General features: G+C 38.9%; 1 protein-coding gene across 4 annotated transcripts in view; it reads right to left on the reverse strand.

Annotated features, from left to right (window-relative positions):
* LOC111869968 (probable G-protein coupled receptor CG31760) overlaps nt 1-16,308 on the reverse strand; it is a 245,382-nt gene that overhangs the window by 69,950 nt on the left and 159,124 nt on the right. For all 4 annotated transcript variants that reach the window (XM_033753622.1, XM_033753623.1, XM_023861873.2 and 1 more), the window contains exons 4-9: nt 13,145-13,559; nt 9,846-9,984; nt 7,553-7,664; nt 6,934-7,066; nt 3,391-3,544; nt 1,224-1,333 (exon numbers count right to left, since the gene is read on the reverse strand). In XM_033753622.1, the coding sequence (XP_033609513.1) occupies nt 1,224-1,333; nt 3,391-3,544; nt 6,934-7,066; nt 7,553-7,664; nt 9,846-9,984; nt 13,145-13,559 (1,063 nt within the window). The remainder of the gene's footprint in view (nt 1-1,223; nt 1,334-3,390; nt 3,545-6,933; nt 7,067-7,552; nt 7,665-9,845; nt 9,985-13,144; nt 13,560-16,308) is intronic.

Here is a 16,308-nt window from a genome sequence, read left to right on the forward strand (position 1 = left end):
GTAAAAGAACAGTTACAAGACGAAGTGACAGGAGGTTGGAGAAAACTGCATAATGAGGAGTTTCATAACTTGTACTCTTCTCCAAGTATAATTAGAATGATCAAGCCAAGGAGGATGAGGTGGGCAGGTCATGTGGCACGAATTGGGGAGACGAGGAATGCATATAGAATATTGGTGGGAAAGCCAGAAGGAGAGAGACCACTGGGAAGACCAAGGCGTAAGTGGGTGGGCAATATTAGAATGGATCTTAGAGAGATAGAATGGGACAGTATGGATTGCACTGATCTGGCTCAGGATAGGGACCAGTCGAGGGCTCTTGTGAACACCGTAATGAACATTCGGGTTCCATAAAATGCTGGGAAATTCTTGAGTAGCTGCAGAATTGGCGGCTCCTCCAGAAGGGCTCAGCTTCATGAGTAAGTAAAAAAGTAAGTTAGTAATGTGTTTTCATATTTTATTGCTATAACTGTAGTATTCTGGACTTTGTCCTTCCTTTGTGAAGGAATTACCTGAATTTATATTAGAGTTTCAACTAAAAAAATTAAATGTTTATAAAATGTAAGTGTTAGAATGTTTAACCGTCTAGTTTAGCACAATTATGTAACACTATAACATTAACATTAAAATATTAGGAAACCTGGTGGGCTAAAATTGGGAGATTATTTTTTTATTGATAATTCTATTTTTTTCATTCCATCTTATTTGTTGTTTAATTAACCACATGTAACATTTTTTCTTAGTAACGAGACCTAAAAAACTCTACATATTAAGCGATTTTCCCTTACAAGGTTGAAGAAATATATAAAGTTCTTTATCTAATTCTCTGCATCCACTTATTCCGTCTCACACATGTATAAACTTCCTCTTCTGCAGCCTGACCTCAGGCGCTCTTGATCTGTGTTTATTCTTGAGAAGGTAAGAGACGAAGTTTCACAAAATACATAACAACAAAAACAATCTGTACATCAGGAGATAAATTTCATATAAGGTAGACGTATGAGTCTGAACTTTAAACTTTATGTTTTCAGATAAGCGATGGAAGAGAAATTTTGACCTGAAAGGTGAGAAACATATTTCAACTTTTAACTTACCTTCCATTTTTTTCTTGAAAGTAGTTCTAGTCCTTTTAAGTTTAAAATTACTGAGAGCCTAGTTACGTGCGAGATCTGAGAATATGATTAAAAGCAGTTTTTATATCCATAAACTGCATTTGTGGCACTCACCGCCACGTCTTCATGAGAAGAGCTGTGTAGGTTATGCAGAAACCAAGATGTCGGCTCCATTTTGTTGCTATGCAGGAGTAGAGATCCAGCACTGGAAAGATGGCTGCCATCTGCAATGAGAACATAATCATTTACGAAAAGGAAAGGCGTTAAGGTAAAGAGCGTGATCAATTTATTTGCAAAATTTCAGAAACATCAACACACACTACACGCTTTACACAACACAATGATAAACGTAACTATTCATCTCCAGGTTTCATTAAATTAATAGTTATTAATCATCTAGAAATGTCACAACTATCAAGCAGAAGAGTTGTTCATGCGTAATTCTTTCTGTTTCATTTCATAGTCTGTGCTATTGATCTGGGGTCACACAATTTATGATACAATGAGAAAGAATCAAGAATTTTGCCTAACCAAAATACTGAAATTTGCAGCAGAGGGGTTAGCATATTTGCTTCGTTTAGAGTGGTATTCGTTTCGAAATTAACTAGGAGATTTTTATTGTGACTGAAGTTTAGCTTCATTTTGTTTATCACTTCCAGGCGAATTCAAAGACGGTACTCCAAAATACACCACGACCATCTACTTGCAAATTCTTACCATTCTGGTGCCATCATCAGGTGCTCTATTTACGTTAATCTATTTCATTGTTTGCCATTATGTCATTGTAAAATTTAAAAAGTATTTTAAAATGTTCGTCAATTATAATAAATATTTATACACTAAAAACTTGTTAAGATTATTTATCTTATCTGTCCCAATTCTAACACCGCGCATAGTTCCACCACTATGGGAGTCGTTCCTCTTATTCTCGGTGTATATCGTGTCTCGTGTTGTGTGTTCCCTGTTTGGTTGCGGGTGTTGTTACCTACTCACCATTCATGAGCATTTTCCCACCTAATTTTAAGCTATATAACTTACATGGTGGAAAATAATTGTTAAATAACATAATAATTAACTAGTCAATCGTCTCACATGAAGTTAAATTAATTTCAAATGAGATATGTACGAGGTATATCAAAACAGCGAAATGTCCTGACACCTTAAATACTTAAACCTACTTCATGAAATTACAGCTATGATTCTTGGCACGCCCGAGATGGCAGACAAACAATAGCAGGGCGGATCATTAGGTAGACCTAGTAATTATATGTGTCATATCAATGCGTGTTCATATGTTCAAATCAGTAACTAGAATACAAATTTTGATTCTCTTAGTTGCAGAACACGAAATATCTGAATAATTAAGTAACTTACTAACGATGCAAAAATTACCTCAATGGAACTGAGTGCTTTTTGAGAAGCCGCCAGTCGTTAAGCTAGTCAAGAATTAACCCAACATTTTATGGAACCCGAAATTTAATTACCTTCTTCAATTGAGCCCTTCAGTGGTTCCTATCCTGAGTCAGATAAATTCAGTCCATATCACCCCATTATATTTCTCTAAGATACAACTAAATATTATTCTCCAATTTACGTCCAGATCTTCCTGCTGGAAGCATGACGTTTTATTAAAGAAGTTTAGAAATTATCTGTAATTAAAATAAAAACTCAAAATATAATACAATTATTGGTTTTATGGACATTATCCATCATCCTATTTTTTTAACACAACGTTTTTATGACTGGATTCTGTCTCCGTCTTCAGATGGCACGTACTCAGTTGGGCCCAATTGATAGAGCTAGGCCATATCTCCTGTCACTGCACAAACACAAGACAAGGTATACAAATGAAGCACAGCATAAACCATCTGCGAGTTAGGACAAACATTAAAAGCATTATGAGTTCCACACGTGTGGAGTATTTTAATGTATTTAATATTTCTCTTAACTCTCACAGATGGTTTATGCTATTCTTGGTCTGTATACCCTAGCTTGTGTTGGTCCAGGTGTCTGGAGATAGGGACTAGCTCTATTTACTTGGCCAAACTGAGTAGGTTCCACCTAAAGCCAGAGAGACTCAGAAACGTTGTATTTTAAATGAAGACAAGATGATGGATAATGTCCAGAAATACAATAATTGTATTAATATACCATTATCACAAAATGGTGGATCTTAATGGAAATCTAATTTTTGTTTAACTAGAGCTTCCTTGTGGAACTCAACTGATGTACTGATCCATGGCGCACTAGTTAGGAACCACAGACTTTGGATGACACGTACCTCGAGATACATGATGGCGCAGCCAAGAAGAGTGATGCACAAGAAGATAGGACTGGCCACTTTGAACACTTTGATCTTGCGGTGCTGGTAAACATAGCCAACTAGACCCAGAGTGAACGCCACACACGAGACTGATACCGCTAGCAGCGAGATCCTATAACATATACTCACATTTACAAGAAATCTGCAAATATGAATATACCATATAGAAATACACTGAATTCTGAAATGTAAACAGACCCGAAAGAGTATTTGCCTGGAAAATGTGAAGAATATAGCAGTATAATTATATGTAATATCGGTAGATTCATGTATCTTATAATATAATGTCGCTCTCACATAAACTCATGTTTGAGAACCGTGCAGCACTGACTGCTGTCCAGCTATGAATTCCTTAATGCACGATTCTGTCTTTATTTTAAGTCAGTCTCTGAAAAATCTAGTTCTGAGAGATAATTAGTCACAGCCATCCAACTGGAAGATAAATATAAATTTAGCGCGTCATCCATGTTATAATTTCAGAAAGTAACCTTTATGAAAGTTAGGAAGTTTTCGAAGATTTGTTACCACACGTAAGTTACGACCCTCATTAAGTTACGCTAATTTCTCTTTCACTCCAGAAGTTCGCATGTTTTAAGTAAAAGCTTTCAAGTCGTCAACGTATTCACTGGCAGTTGATAAGACGTTTGTTCTCATAACTAACAAAGTCGTTAATAATAACACTACGCTAGGCCCACGCGTTTCTGATTATTTCTAAATCGAACAGATCCCGTATGTAGGGTTATATGATGTGTAATAAGCTGTTATACTGGAAGATGCAAAATGGAAAATAGGTATTATTAAACAAAAACGAAGAAACATAATTTTGCATACGAATAAACAGTATTTAAAGCATTTTAAAGACACGATTTCTTGGAATAATGATAAAGCATGGCATGACATTTAGTGATTTTGGGAGTAACCTGAAAACCGGTGTTCCCGTTTTATTCCCATGGATATTACAGACTGCCATGGACTATTTATAACTACCGATAAGTAGATGTTCTTTAAAGGTATTTAATAATACAGGGCCATAAATTAGTAGAATAATGCTCAATTTAAAGGTGTTCCTGAACACCTAGCACTTTATAATCTGAAATAATTGAAAACGTTTACGTAATTTCACGGAGAATTTAAAATATTTATTTGTATTTGAGGTATAATGTTCTCAAGATTGTGAATATTAACGTTATTATCTTATGTATGTGATGTCTTGTAGTTTGATACAAATATTTCGGGGCAACATGCTGCCCCTGTCATCAGGTTTCTACTAACCTGAATGTGTACCATGAAGATAAATGTAACAGGTTTCTCCGAAACATTAGCATCTATCTACCAAACTAGACGATGTCAGATTAAAAATACCATCATCTGATTCATTTCTTGTATTTTCTGTATTTTTTCAAGACGCTTAAACTACAATCTACAGCATGGAGCTCTGTGGTTCTTGAATTGAAAATGACGACTTGATGTGGAGAGGGGAGTGGTACTGGAATATTCCAAGATACTAGGCCCAATGCAGTATTTGAGGTTCTCGGAGCCGTTACTAAGCAAATGACTATCTTCTGGGATGTGGTGCCTTGTAGGCCGGTAGAAATTTATCAAAGTTTCAGAGGTACGTGCTGCCACAATCTACAAAATGGCGTTTGCTTCTTGCTGGTTGCTTGCTTGGCATATTTTTCCACCCTGAAAATGGAGATAGTTTTTTCCTCAGAAACGTCGGTGAACTTCTACTGGGCTACGAAACTTTGTATTATAGAAGACAGTACTCTCTACTAAACTCAAATTTACCTAGATGGACAGAAAACAAAGTGCTCGTGGTGAATTTTGATATCTGTTTCATGAGTCGTTTAGATTGTCCCGCACTACAGATATGCAGGAGAAGTTGCCGCGAAGTACCGGCGTTTCAAACTTTCTCTTATAGGCCTCGCGCAGAGGGAATACCGGTATCTCAGTAACACTAACCGGTAGTCAGTTGTTTTCATCACCCAGTTTGTAAGTGAAATAATTGAAACAACATAATATAACCATCACCCAGACCGTTAAGGACGCTGTTATTTCAGGTTCATATAGGGTTGAATCCTGTTTGTGGTGCTTACAAATAAAAATGGATGATTTGCCATCACACAATTATTTTATTTATTTATAAATTCGCAATAAGTTTTGCGATAGGTGACCAGACCAGATAGGTCATCATAATATGATTCTTGAGGAAATACACAAATGGTGATGAACTACATGTAGATTACAGTGCTAGTGTATAATTCTTTACGTTCAAATTTCATATAGTGCATCAGAATTTCTGTATTTCCTCAAGAATCGCCTGATAATCGTGTTTTATCTGGCCTGAAATATGATGTGAAATAATGAATAAAACATTTGTTTGCATAATGGCAGGCCCTCCTTTCTTATATGTTATTTGTGCTACTGGAGACCTACAGGGTCCGGCAAGGGCAACGCTTCGAGCCAGTCGCATCAGTTCGACATGCTGGAAGCATGATAATAATCTCGGTACCTCACGATGACTTCCACAATGTTTTTTGCACTTTGATTACCCAGTGAAGTAAGCGGCACTCAAGCAGATCACAAATGGGTCCACAATTCAGAAAGTCTCTCACGGCAAGTGATCATACTGTACTGATTTACGGTTTATTTATCAACCCCGTCGTTATGTCTGACTTATAGCGTCGAAGGGTAAGAGGATACGTGAAATTGAATTGTAAAGGCTGTGGTCCGAAGTGTCCGCAACCTAATTATTTTGCGTTGTATAATTTATCCTTCTTATTTTTCAGGCATTTACACCCTTGTAACAGATATAGGAGTTACGTAAAGTAGAAAATACTAAAACAGGATTGTGAATGATGAATAGGGAAATGGTGTATATTTTATATCGGTATATTTACACCCTCACACTAAGGTAAGAATATTAAGGATGTTCCAGAACACGATATCAAGTGGATATGTGGACCTAAGGGGGAGGAGCAATGAGTGGGATGGACACAACTGCATAAGGAGGGGCTCAATAATTTGTACTCTGCAACAGATGCTAGTGGTGTGGCCTAATCAGGGAGGGTGACATGACTGGGGCGATGAGAAATACATGCACTATTTCATGCAAGTCATTTTAATGCAAGATAAGACTTGGGTGCCTAGGTACTCTACATATGAATGTAACATTAAAATATTAAGAAAGAAATAGGGCATGAATGTGTGAATTGATTTCAAGCAGATGGGAACTGGATGTAATTGAGGGTTCTAGTGAACATGTGGGCAGATACTCAAGAAGAACTCTGCTCCATATGTTGAGTTACAACTCTGTAGCATCCACAGAAGTTGCGTAAGGTAATGTGAAATATAACAGGATCATGAGCGTTTAATCGGGTGGACAGTGAAGGGAAGTGGGAGTGGTATACTCAGAAATGGTAACAATGAAAACATTATTGATCAGATAATATTGATTGTATTGTAATCATTATCCACTCATCTGCTGTCCTGCGGGCTCACCTGAAGGGCCAGTTGTAAGTGGCCAAACAAGGCGCATTGTTGTGACAGGTCTCGCAACCAGGGGCACACTTGAGACATCGGAACATCTGGTGATACAGCGAGCTGACGTTCTGCTCGTGCTCCAACCACGCCGCTGCAACAGTGTAGTGTGTTTTATGGATGCCTGATACAGTCTGTAAATGGCGAAACCTCCAGCCATATTAGCCCTTTTTAAGGGAGTATGTATGGCCACAATCATGTAAGTGTTCTATTGCTTTTCAAGTATGATCATAGAAGGAGCCGGAATAGCTAAGTCGGTAAAGCGACAGGCTACGGGTTGGACGGCCGCAGTTCGATTCCTGGCAGGGATAAGAAATTTCATTCTTTTTCACATATTTCTGACAGGCCCTAGGGCCCGCCCATTCGCCTACTCAATAGGTATCGAACGTCGTATTCCAGGGGATAAAGCGGTCGGGGAGAGGAACTGACCACTCACATTCATCTAGTGTTGAGGTGGAGAATGGTGGAACTACAGCTCCACTTCTCCGTACGTCTTAATTAATTAAGCACAAGAACAAGTTTAACTTCTTAAGCAACCGTGGAATTTACTACTCATTGAAATTAGGTAGAATAGTCTTACCTTCAACAAGACTGCCGTTAAAGACGCCCTTCTGACGTAAAGAGTAGAAGCCGTGGCGGCAGACGCACTGGTAACCGCCGCGCATCCAGCCAAGCCCAGGTCGGAATACGCACTGCAATAACAAGAGTACAGCATTAGGTTCTAGTGAGGGCCTTCGTGTTCTTGTGGTACTGACGGAGGTATAAATCTATTTTCGCCAACTTCATTATATAAAATATAGGACAAATTAAATAATAACAGATAATACGAACTTCTAATTAAGAAATAAATTCAAGGCAGATTCATCAGATAACTTGACAGCAGGTTAAGAGTTTCTTTAATTAATTTATGATAAATTATCAACCATTTCAATAAAATAATTTTTCAATAATAAATAAATAATGTATTAAATTAATACTACGTTGAATTAAGGCATGTAATTATTTTCTTGCATTTCGTCCATTATTTTATATAAAATATTTTCAACAAAAATATACCACGAAAAATACCACAATATTTGTGATAAATGTATTGCGGCTATAATTTTCCAAGATGTCGTTCAATACGCCATGATGATTGAATCCTTGGCGTCTTTCATCATACGTATTACATTGACATTCCTACAAGATGTATAAAATGGTAAGGGGAAATTTAGCAGACTAGGGGTGACTTAGAGTTCGGCAAAGTGTTCTGAAGAATTTGTGATAGTCATTAAAATTTTCAATGAAGAAAATGTTAAACAGGACATTTCTGTCTATTCCTATTCAAAATTATTCCATTGGCCAAATTAAACAAAAATGTATGTAAAGAATTGCACATCAAAATACTACTAAGATTATAATTAATAATTATTATTTTTAGTCTGACAATAAAGTTCGCGAACTCGACATCGTGTGCTTGCCGTGGCAGCAGTGGACAGGAACCTCAGTATGGTTTGATGACGTAGGCATGTCAGAGTTTCACAGCTGTGTTATTGTTGATCTATGGTAGTCTCTTTCTGAGTGGCGACTATTATTATCTGAGTGTGTTTTGGTGTGTCGTCGCGAGAGTGTCGGATTTTGAAGTAGAGAAACTGTCCCTGTGAGAGAGTTTTAAGTTAATAAACAAATAACTGTGCTGGAACACCCTCCCTATTCACCGGATCTAATCCCCAATGACTTTATCTGTTCCCGAAGATAAAGGCAATATTCAAATTAAGGCATTTTGATGACATTGATGACATCAGGAATAATATGACGGCAGCTCTGAAGGATATTTCACAAAACCAGTTCCGAAATTGTTTTGAAGGGTGCACTAGGCGCTGGCATCGATGTATAGCTTCCCATAGGGAACATCTTGAAGGCAACCATAGTGATATTCGACAATGAGTTATGTAGAATCTTTACCGCGATGAGTTTGCGAACTTTATTGTCAGACCATGTGCATTACATAATGATTTGCGTGAACTTATAACATAAAAATCACATTTATCAGTCATAACTCTCACTTAAATACGAAATTTCAAATAATTTAGACAATACGTATGAAAGTTTTAAAATAAAATGCATGTTCCAAGATACTACATTCTGTTTTTCAAAGTTCGGAATAAAGATGGTACATGCAACGGTAGTCCCTATCCAAAGTCACCGTAGTTACTGAGCTTTCAACTTTGTCGATAAAACAATTGAGAGTAGCCTTTCCAGTTCAATATGTCTGCTTCATGCAGCCAGTGGCCCTGACAGTCTTCAGAGCTGCCTTAATGGAATTCACCTTTTCTGCAACATTTTAAAATATTTCAGTGTTTAGGCCTACCTGAAGTCATTATACATGTAAAGTAAAATTAATTATGAAATGCAATATTAACTGAAATGTTAGCAGAAGTGTTATCTTAATATTTGTTATAGAGAACTGTGCTCTTACGTCACAATCACAAAATCACCTTAATTTTTTGTTGAAGTTATTCAATTCCTAATCTTAATTACTTTTCATACTTACACATACACGATATATCAACCAGACTATTACGGGCTAATACCGATATATCAACCGGAGAACAATTAAAGCATTTCGTCGGTTAAATTCAAAATCCGTTGAATCGAGGATTTAGTGTATAAATATACACACACGCTCACTCACACGCATACATTTTGGGGCCCTATATTTGTATGAATACGAGATAATGCGGCACCTGAAATGTACGTATGCTTATACTAAGTTCTGTTATTAAATTAAATGTATTATCACATAGTCAATTAATGTATCAATTGAGTCCCGAGTGACCTTACAAGGTAAACCAGTCTATGATGAAATAACATGAAGGTAAGTTCTCTTCTACCTGTGTGGTATCATTGTGACATTTGTGGGTGCCTCTGAGCACTTCAATCTGATTGGAGAGTTTCGGACCGGAACTTAAGTCACATTGGTTCACTTCCAGACCGGACACATCGATGTCCAGACTCAAGAAACCTTTCACCCTAAAAAATAAAAATTCCTTTCATTGCTTGCATACAGATAAGTTTTGAGACATTAAAGTATAGGTTGAATTAGTTGAGAAATAAAGCCCCTAGCACTCACGTGGAAGATATTTGCTTCATTGATTACTTAATAGCACTTTATCAACGGAAAATTTTATATAAGTAAATTCCTCATTGATTGTAAATAACAGGTTAAGTTAAAAGTAAAATAAAAAGTATGGTCCAACATGTAGCTGGATAGAGTTCTCGTGTCCTGACCGAAATTCTAATCTGGGATGTTCCGAATGCGGTAGGGGCCCTGATCTAATGAAAGGTCAAGTAATCTTGACCAAGATGTGTGTACTTCTTTGAGATTAAGATATCAATACGATCATTATGACTTCCATCTGTAGCAGAATTTGAAGTCAATATTAAAAGATAACCGACATCTCTGAGTACAGAGCGCCAGTCTGCAGACTGCAGCCACTTGCAAACGCTGGTTGCTCGTTCGCGGAGTTTTATACCGTGAAGATGGAGGAGATACGTTCCTCCGAAACGTAGTTTTACACAGTATATACACGGGGCCTCATACCGGAAGACGGATTTTTTAAATATATTGGGTTTTCAGCTTTAGATGTAAGAAAATTCGTCAGTATGTAGCTAAATTATTTCACTTAAAAAACAGACCATTCCACAAGATGGTCTCTTTGCAGATGTCGGACTCCTCTCTACACAGCTGTAGGTCCACTGAACGAACGGAGAAGCGGATAAAAGCAACGAAGCTGATAATAGTAAATGAGGACGATACAAAAATTATTTTGAGATCTCAATATTTCATAAGATAGATATTTCAATCCAGACTATTACTTTCTGCAAAAAACAATGAATGTGAAACAAAAATTGTTTTATGAAACAGTTCTGTCATAGAAAGCCTTTCTTATTTCTTCACTTGAAACATTTCTTTTGCTAACTATCATCCAAAGAAAATCTGACGATACGGTTGGATAAGACAAGAATTGTACTCGTGTATCTGCAGTCTGACTACGTAAGGGATGAATGTGGGGACATGAAGGATGATAAGGAAACATCTGAAATTGATAGATACTGAGAACTACAGACCGTTTCGCATGAAATGTCACACTCTTAACGACATATCTCGGGCAGTCAACAACATATGAGGGTCAGATTAATAAGGAAAAAGCACTTTGTTATACAATACCTCAGACCGAAATTTTAAGTGTTATAGTTTATTATTCTTTCAAAATTGGGGCACGCGGTAGCGTAGTTGGTTGAGGCACTATGCTACAAGCCGGAAGGTCGTGGTTTCAAGTCCCGATGAGGTCATTGGATTTTTTTCCGTTGACCTAATCCTTCCAGCCGCACTATTGCCCTATGGTCAACTCAGCCTCTAACAGGAATTAATTAAATAATTTTCCTGGGGAGTAGAGCGCGGCCGGCGCTTAAGGCTGACAACCTTACCGCCATCTTTGAGCCGACTGTCTAGATAATGTGGGACCCTCAACGTCTCACAATCCTATGGGCCTTCATGGCCTCTTACAGGGATAGCTTTACTTTTTACTTTTATTCTTTCAAAGTTAGTGTCATGGAGATCGCCTAATAGGACACATTTTCAAACTGGGACTGACCCAACATGTGAAAGGTGCCTACAAGAAGACGAAACAGCCACACACACCCTATGTGATTTGAGGCCATAGCTTACTTAAGATTTCGCCACCTGGGTCAGTTTTTCATGGAACCAAGTGACTTTTATGATGCACCCATAAATAAAGTCCTATATTTCATTCGAAGTGTAGGATTAATAGAAGGTTAATCCAAACGGAAGTACAACAGATCATTGAAGGTCACAGTGCGAGGGCCGGATTTTAAGGCCCACCCCTTACACATACTACTACTACTACTACTACTAGTGTTATGGAGTGTTATTTTAGGCCTTCTTGAAAATAGAGGCATTATATCTGAAGGAGCTCCAGTGTTACTCCTTATTAATAAATTTTGGCATGATTATTTTAATCTTCCATGAGGGTTAACCGTAAAATAAATCTCAAAGACAGGTTGGTTCAATTTGAAGTTTTAAACATATCTGAAAATAAAAATTAGGTGAACAAGCATCGATTTTAATTCTAAACACACGTCTTCCTGAAAAAGTTAGGTTTTTTACTGCATATATGATCTCCTGGTAAACTTCATCTGTGAATTAAATACACGTAAGATCCAATTTTGTGGCTCTTGTTTTGTTGGAAATAGCTTAAATCCATAATATCTTCCATACACAAAATTTTAAGCATTCATTCAAAATAATGAATGTGCCGCACGTGATTAAACAAATATACGGTTTCTAGAATTTTCTTACTTGTCACTGTCAACATATTTGAGAAAGTTTCTGTTATAAATTTTACAATGTTAATTTTTATAACAACTTAACTTTACACCCTCTACGATAGCGTGCACATGTACCTGTTATTTGTTTCCAGTAACATACGAACACACGGCATTGTATATCGCCGGTTTCTTACTACAGACATAAACTTGCTACTTCAGGTTTGTAACACATGCAACATTCGCCACAGAGGATAGAATGCGCACCAAAAACCCTCTCCAACTGCGAGTCTCACCTGAATTTCTCGTGGCTTACTAAGTTCCTCAAACGAGACTCCCTGCCGACGAAAGTGTGACAATGTAAGTAGATTCTAAAGGGTTCTGAAGATGGAGTATAACACAAAATTACTGGGTTTTTGGACTTTTTTTTTATTTTCCGGTATTCCAGAGAACAGAAACCATAACATTTCGGAAACTGGATCTTTTTCCGTCCTCAGCTGAAAGGGAGAGAACACATACTCAGTTGGACCCCTTAGAGGATTGAGATTAGCTCCTTCTAAGGGACACAACTGAGTAGGTGTTCTCTCACCCCTCCACCTGAGGACGGAAACAGATCCAGTTTCCGAAACATCGTGTTTTCTATCCTCTAGAATACCGACAACCGAAAAATCCAAAAACCCACTAAATCTGAGTGACAATATAGCTACTGCCTATCTGACTGGCAGTATTCTGCTAGCAAACTCGTATACGTGTCATTAGACGCAGATTTCATTCCGAACTGATGACTTGCTTTGAAAGTAGCGAATAACAATGCAAATATACTGGCTACAAGCGGGATACTTACCCGTGTTTGGTGGGGGGCGGTATGGACACACTGTAAGAGAGCAGCCAGCGACGGACGGAGCAGGAGAAATACGGGAAGGTCCACCAGCCCCGGAAAGACATATTGGTTGGACTTGGCATGAATTTGGGAGACCACAGCCCCGGACTGGTGTCGGCATTCTCGTACCAGGGGTACCTCGGGTCGGGGCGAAATCCCGTGCGCAGTCCATCCTCTTGCAAGCGGTGGGGACCGCCCAGCTCGAAGAGAAGCGAGTGGTCCAGACCTCCGGACATAAGCGTGGGCGTCACAACGAACTGGCGCTGCCACGACACCGAGTTGATCAGGGTGCTGGACGAAGCATTGAGGGCGAGCACGCGAGCCGTCAGCACGTGGCGGTCCGACACCAGCAAGCTCCGGGCCAGCGCGTCCATCAGACCTGGAGGAATGTGAAAGTGCACGCTGTGTTTTATGTTTGTTGGAGCGGACTGTAAATACGAGAGAACATAGTGTCTTCTTGATTATGAGAGCGGCCTGTAACAACAGAGAATGAACATAGCGTCTTATTGGTTATGACAGAAATATAATAGCTTGAGGATTATATATATATATATTGTAACGTGGATGGCCGAACGATACTAGGTAACGTATCGGCAAACAAACGCGATACGCGCACGCAACGATGGAACAAAGTTATGCAACCCGCTTGTACGTATCGGCGCTGCGAACAGACATCCGCGCAGGTGCAATGACGTGACACTACAACAGTACTAGTTTTAATGTGATTGTTTTCGGTATTGTCGGTGCGGCGCCTTTAAAACGAAGAACTGTTGAAGCGCAAGTTAGTAAGACAAATGACTTGCTACTGCAGACAATGACTCTGACAAAAGACAGACCCGTCCTCTCGTCAGAGAGGTCACCCGACAATAACACGGCCGTAATTATCAAACACTAATAAATATCTAGTCATGAGCCCCAGATAGGGCTCGACACTAAGACTTACTGACTGACAGTCAGTCGCAATGTGACTTTGACTTTGATTTAAGTTAGTGGAGCGTCTAGGACGGTTCAGCAGTTGAGAGAACAAGAACGAGAAATGAGCGTGCATATTAAAGTTTAAGTACAGATTAGGACAGAGGAGTAGAGAGTGACTGAAGACAAGAAGACTTCATAGTGATTTGAAGTGACAGCTTCTGTATTGAGATCCGTTGCTAGGAGACGACTAAGGGAAAGAGAGAATCCTAGTGCGTGTGCAACGGTGAACTGTACATTTTGTAACTCAGCGATAGCGCTGTATTGCCTGTAATCAAGAAAGGTTGTAACAGGAGTGCCAATAAATCCAATCAACCGATTCAGAACACGATAATTCCGTCATGCTTACCACCCTACACGTGGCAATATAGTAGTGACTGGTTACTTGACATCAGGATGCCGTGGACTTTCTTGCAGTATAAATGTAAATAATAAACGTTATTCACACAAGCCTCGCGCTTCAAAGTGATAAACAAACCAATTTCTTCCACTATTCTCCTATAGTTTAGGTTCCAAAATTCTTCCCATAAAAAAGTAAGTAAAGTTATCCCTGTAATAGACCGTGAAGGCCCATAGGGTTGTGAGATGTTGAGGGTCCCACATTATCTAGAAAATCGGCTCAAAGATGGCGGTAAGTTTGTCAGCCTTACGCGTCGGCCGCGTTTTACTCACCAGGAAATTATTTAATTAATTCCTGGTATTCATTTCCGTTAAAGGATGAGTCGACAGCAGGGTCATAGTGCTGCTGGAAGGATTGGGTCGATTGAAAAAAATCCAATGACCTCATCGGGACTTGAACCCGCGACCTTCCGGATTGTAGCATAGTGCCTCAACCAACTACGCTACCGCGTACCCAAAATTTCGAAACAAGTCAACCTATGCAATAAATATAATTTCGTTAAGTAAAGTATAATTAGCCGGTCACGGTAGCCGAGCAGTCTAAGGCTTGCTTGGAAACCGGGATCGTGGTTTCGAATCCCACTCAGGGCATGGATGTTTAGTTTGTGTGTGCGCGTTTTTCTGTGTTTGTGTACAGGTAGAGGCCTTGCGACGAGCTGATCACCCGCCCAAGGAGTCCCACCGTAAGACCTAGAAAAACCGAAGTGTACGGAGAAGTTCATGGAGGTAGGCCTAGGCCCACTGGGGCTGTAGTGCCAAAGGAAAAAAGTATAAGTAATGGAAACTTAGGTATATTCTTGTGCCTCTTAATAAAAATCCGGCTTCCTAATATCCCAACAGTATTCTCTGAAAAAGAAAAATCTTCATTTCTAGTGACGAATAGTACGAAAGGTACTGGAATTAATGTCTGTTCCATGTGTCAAGTGAACCGTTACAAACTTTTCTACGTAACTGAAGGAAGAATTACCTTTAGTTACATGACAGTGATAGATGATTGGATGATGCGCTGTAAATATGTGTGGATTTGCCGGAAGAAAAAAGATTTTCTCTTGGTCTTCTGTGATAAATACCGAGGCTTAACAAGTAAGGTGAGCAAGAGAGAAGACGCTGACATGGATGGCCTAGGGCAAAACTGTGGCGTAATTAACTTTGAAAGGAACTCCAGGGAGTGTCACTTTAGAGATGAATGTGTAGTTTTTGTCTACTAAGAAGAAGAGGGATAGTTCAAGATAACTCCCCGACCATCAATAGGTAATCTGTTCTTACCAGTCTGAGTGACAGTGATAATATGTGGGACTCGCATTTAGAAGTTAACCGGTTTGAATCCGGGCTCTTGACTAAAAAGAATTGATTTTCTTTTAGTGGAAACGTTTTTGGCAAAAAAAAAAATGCCAGTGCAGTGTCTCATATAATTCATGACTGTTTCAATAGACACTACACTACAACTTCGGTTAACGATTAATAATAATCACTGCATAGTGTTTCATGCGACGCTAAATAACCTTGACAGTTGACCTAGGTTTGCAGAATAATTGATTGAACCGTGCTCGTGTCTCCTTTTTATTAATTTATTTCCATGGGGAACATTAATGTTACTAATTGTATTATTATGACCGGGGGCATTCGGTAGCATAGTTGGTTGAGACGCTATGCTACAAGCCGGAATGTCGCGGGTTAGAGTCCCGATGAAGTGGCTTTTTCAAGTGGCCTAATCCTTCCAGCGGCACTATTTCCCTATGGGCGACTCAGGCTCTAAC

Source organism: Cryptotermes secundus, unplaced genomic scaffold, assembly GCF_002891405.2.
Source record: "Cryptotermes secundus unplaced genomic scaffold, Csec_1.0 scaffold1766, whole genome shotgun sequence".
NCBI lineage: Eukaryota > Metazoa > Arthropoda > Insecta > Blattodea > Kalotermitidae > Cryptotermes > Cryptotermes secundus.